Genomic DNA, 2,567 nt, shown 5'->3' on the forward strand with positions numbered 1-2,567 from the left:
TTGTCCGTGTGGTCATTTTCCATCTCCGTGGGATAGTTCTGTCAGTCTTTGTACTGAGTTCTCTGACTTTCAAACAATAATACTATTAAAAGTAACTTCATACAGAGGCTCTGGCCCAGGGGTGATAAGAGTAAAAACACAAACATCTTAAAGCTGCTGTGGAAACTCTGCTTATTCCCAGATGAACTTCAGAGACAGATCACAGAAACAAGACCAGCAGAGAAAAGAACATAAACTGTGACAAGTAATTTATTAGTTTTCAAATGGACACATTCCTTTAATTAGTTGTATTAAGAGGATTCTAGATGTGTCCCCACATTAACACTTAAACAGCTCGAGAAGTCATGTCCTCATAGGAAGAGAGGGTGTTGTACTGGAAAGTCACTCCCTGATGTGGTCAAACCAAGATGATGCTCCAACTGTATTATTGTATCATGTATGTTAAACACATACTGTATTTTGTAGAAGAAGAATCAAATCATAAAGTTTAATATGAATCCTACTGACAGATCCCATAACTTTTCCTCTAGCACCATCATGAGGTTGACATTTGTGGCTGTGAGTGAAAAGTTTTTTTTCCAACTCAATTGTCAGGTAAAAAAAATTTCCCATCAGCATCGGATTTACTTCATGTAAGCGCACAGAGCCAATTGTCTGGCAGCAGATTGAAATGTCCTTACCTTACAGTGGAGTATATAGTTGCCAAATTATTTCAAATCCAGAATCCAGGAATTCAGTTCAAATTTCAGTTGGATTATTTGACTATTACACATAAAACAATGAGGTTCCTGTGTATTTTACAAATTTGATGACAGATTTCTTTAAAAAGAAAAGATGACTTTTAGTTTGACCTTAAACAATACTGGAAAGTTGCATGTCTCCCAAAATCTACAGCAACTGAGGCAAACTGGCATCGAGACTGGTCATAAGGAGGAAGTTTATATGAGAAGCCACATAGGCCAAAACTGAATACTTCACTTGCACTTACAAACATACTATCATGCATACACACACACACACACACACACACATGCACGCACGCACGCACACACACACACACAAACACATACATTTATGGACACTTAATGCCAGATAAGATGAATGAAACGTGCTGCTGCAGATGTGCTTCTAACAGCTTAAGTATTTTTATAATCTTAATTAATCACATCTTTAATTTTTTATTTGATTCAGTAATAAATGTGCAGATTGAATTGTACATAAGAATAACACAGATCATATAGACAAGATTTTTATAAGACAGTACTTGAAACTGTAGAATTGACAGTAATTTTATCATCGACTTACATTTGTTATCAGATAAAGTATGATTTGAAACATGCTGCACAAATGTACTCATTAACTTGGTTTAAAATCAGGAGAACCGAATCTAATTAGCAAACAGCTAACAGATACATTCTGATGATGTTTGATGCAGTGAGTTATCAACAGAGATGAATATGGTTCATTCACATTAAATGGATCTGACATCCGATCAGTCTTGAAACCTGCAAAAGGTACAAGAGTCTGTTCACTGAGCACTACTGTATAACACAAAGCTGTTTTTCTTTCACTTTTTCATCCACTTCATCAAGTGCAACTTCCTTTTCTGCTTCTCTTTGTTTCTTCATGTCCAGCTCCGGATAAAATGGCGTCTCCAGCATAGCTTCGTTTTTCTCTGATGCCAGCACGCCCTGACACAGCGAGTCATGGATCCTCTGCCATGAGTTTATCTCTGAGCTCCAAAGCGCAACTCTGGCTCTGATGAACTGTGAGACTTCAGTCTCACTGCCTTTGGCCAGACTGATGCTGTCTTTACAGATGAAGAAGATGTCCATGCCAAGGAAAAGAGCATTGACTGCAATGAGACCTGCCCTGGCTGACTTGGAGAGAGCAAGAGGCCCTTTGACTGCTGCCTGACCAATATCTGGGATGTCTGCGGCCGCCCTGGGCACATTACGTAATGCTTTACCTTCCTGGGCCACCACCTTACCAACACCTGTAATCAGCTCTTCACTTTGCAACAACTTAGCAGCAGAGGCAACATCAACTAATGCATCAATATTTTTTCCAACAACACCAGCTTTACAAAGCACCTTACTTACTTCCACAACCACACTAATCTCAGTAGTTTCTCTATTGGTCACCTCCTCCAGACAATCCTGGAGACTCTGTACATCCTCCATGAAGAGCTTCAGGACTTCACTGGCTTTCTTTTGTTGTGTAACGTTTACTCCAACCTCTGTGGCTGTGGTGACAACGCTGTTGACTCCACTGGTGATGCCCAGCCCTACGCCTGTCATGGTCAGAGCTAGAGACACTCCTGCTGTTACAGGAATTAACGCCAAACCAATAATGGAAAGCACGCCTCCAACTGCCCCCACGGAGCTGCCTGCCACACTGGAGATCTTTGCCCCCTTATTCATCCTGTCAAGCTGAACAGCACTCTCCTCCAGCTCGTTCAGAAACTGAAGCATCCTGGGCTGTCGCTTGCTGAACTCACGGATGAAGCCAAATGATTCCTCCTGAAACAGGTACACTGTCCGGAAGTGTTGGTTCATCCTGATAAA

At 40.9% G+C, this 2,567-nt stretch overlaps 1 protein-coding gene across 1 annotated transcript; it reads right to left on the reverse strand.

Annotated features, from left to right (window-relative positions):
- Window positions 1-231: 231 nt before the first annotated feature.
- LOC111661649 (apolipoprotein L3-like) lies at window positions 232-2,558 on the reverse strand. Its single transcript, XM_023415327.2, has one exon. It carries the CDS (start codon window positions 2,556-2,558, stop codon window positions 1,539-1,541), a length of 1,020 nt encoding a protein of 339 aa, XP_023271095.2. The 3' UTR covers window positions 232-1,538.
- Window positions 2,559-2,567: the final 9 nt, after the last annotated feature.

Source organism: Seriola lalandi, unplaced genomic scaffold (assembly GCF_002814215.2).
Source record: "Seriola lalandi dorsalis isolate HSWRI2012SDOR001 ecotype SW California unplaced genomic scaffold, Sedor1 jcf7180001959639, whole genome shotgun sequence".
Taxonomy (NCBI): domain Eukaryota; kingdom Metazoa; phylum Chordata; class Actinopteri; order Carangiformes; family Carangidae; genus Seriola; species Seriola lalandi.

What these genes read in the sequence shown, in the direction of transcription:
- LOC111661649 (XM_023415327.2), bottom strand. Translation starts at nt 2,558, where the DNA reads ATGAACCAACACTTCCGGACAGTGTACCTGTTTCAGGAGGAATCATTT.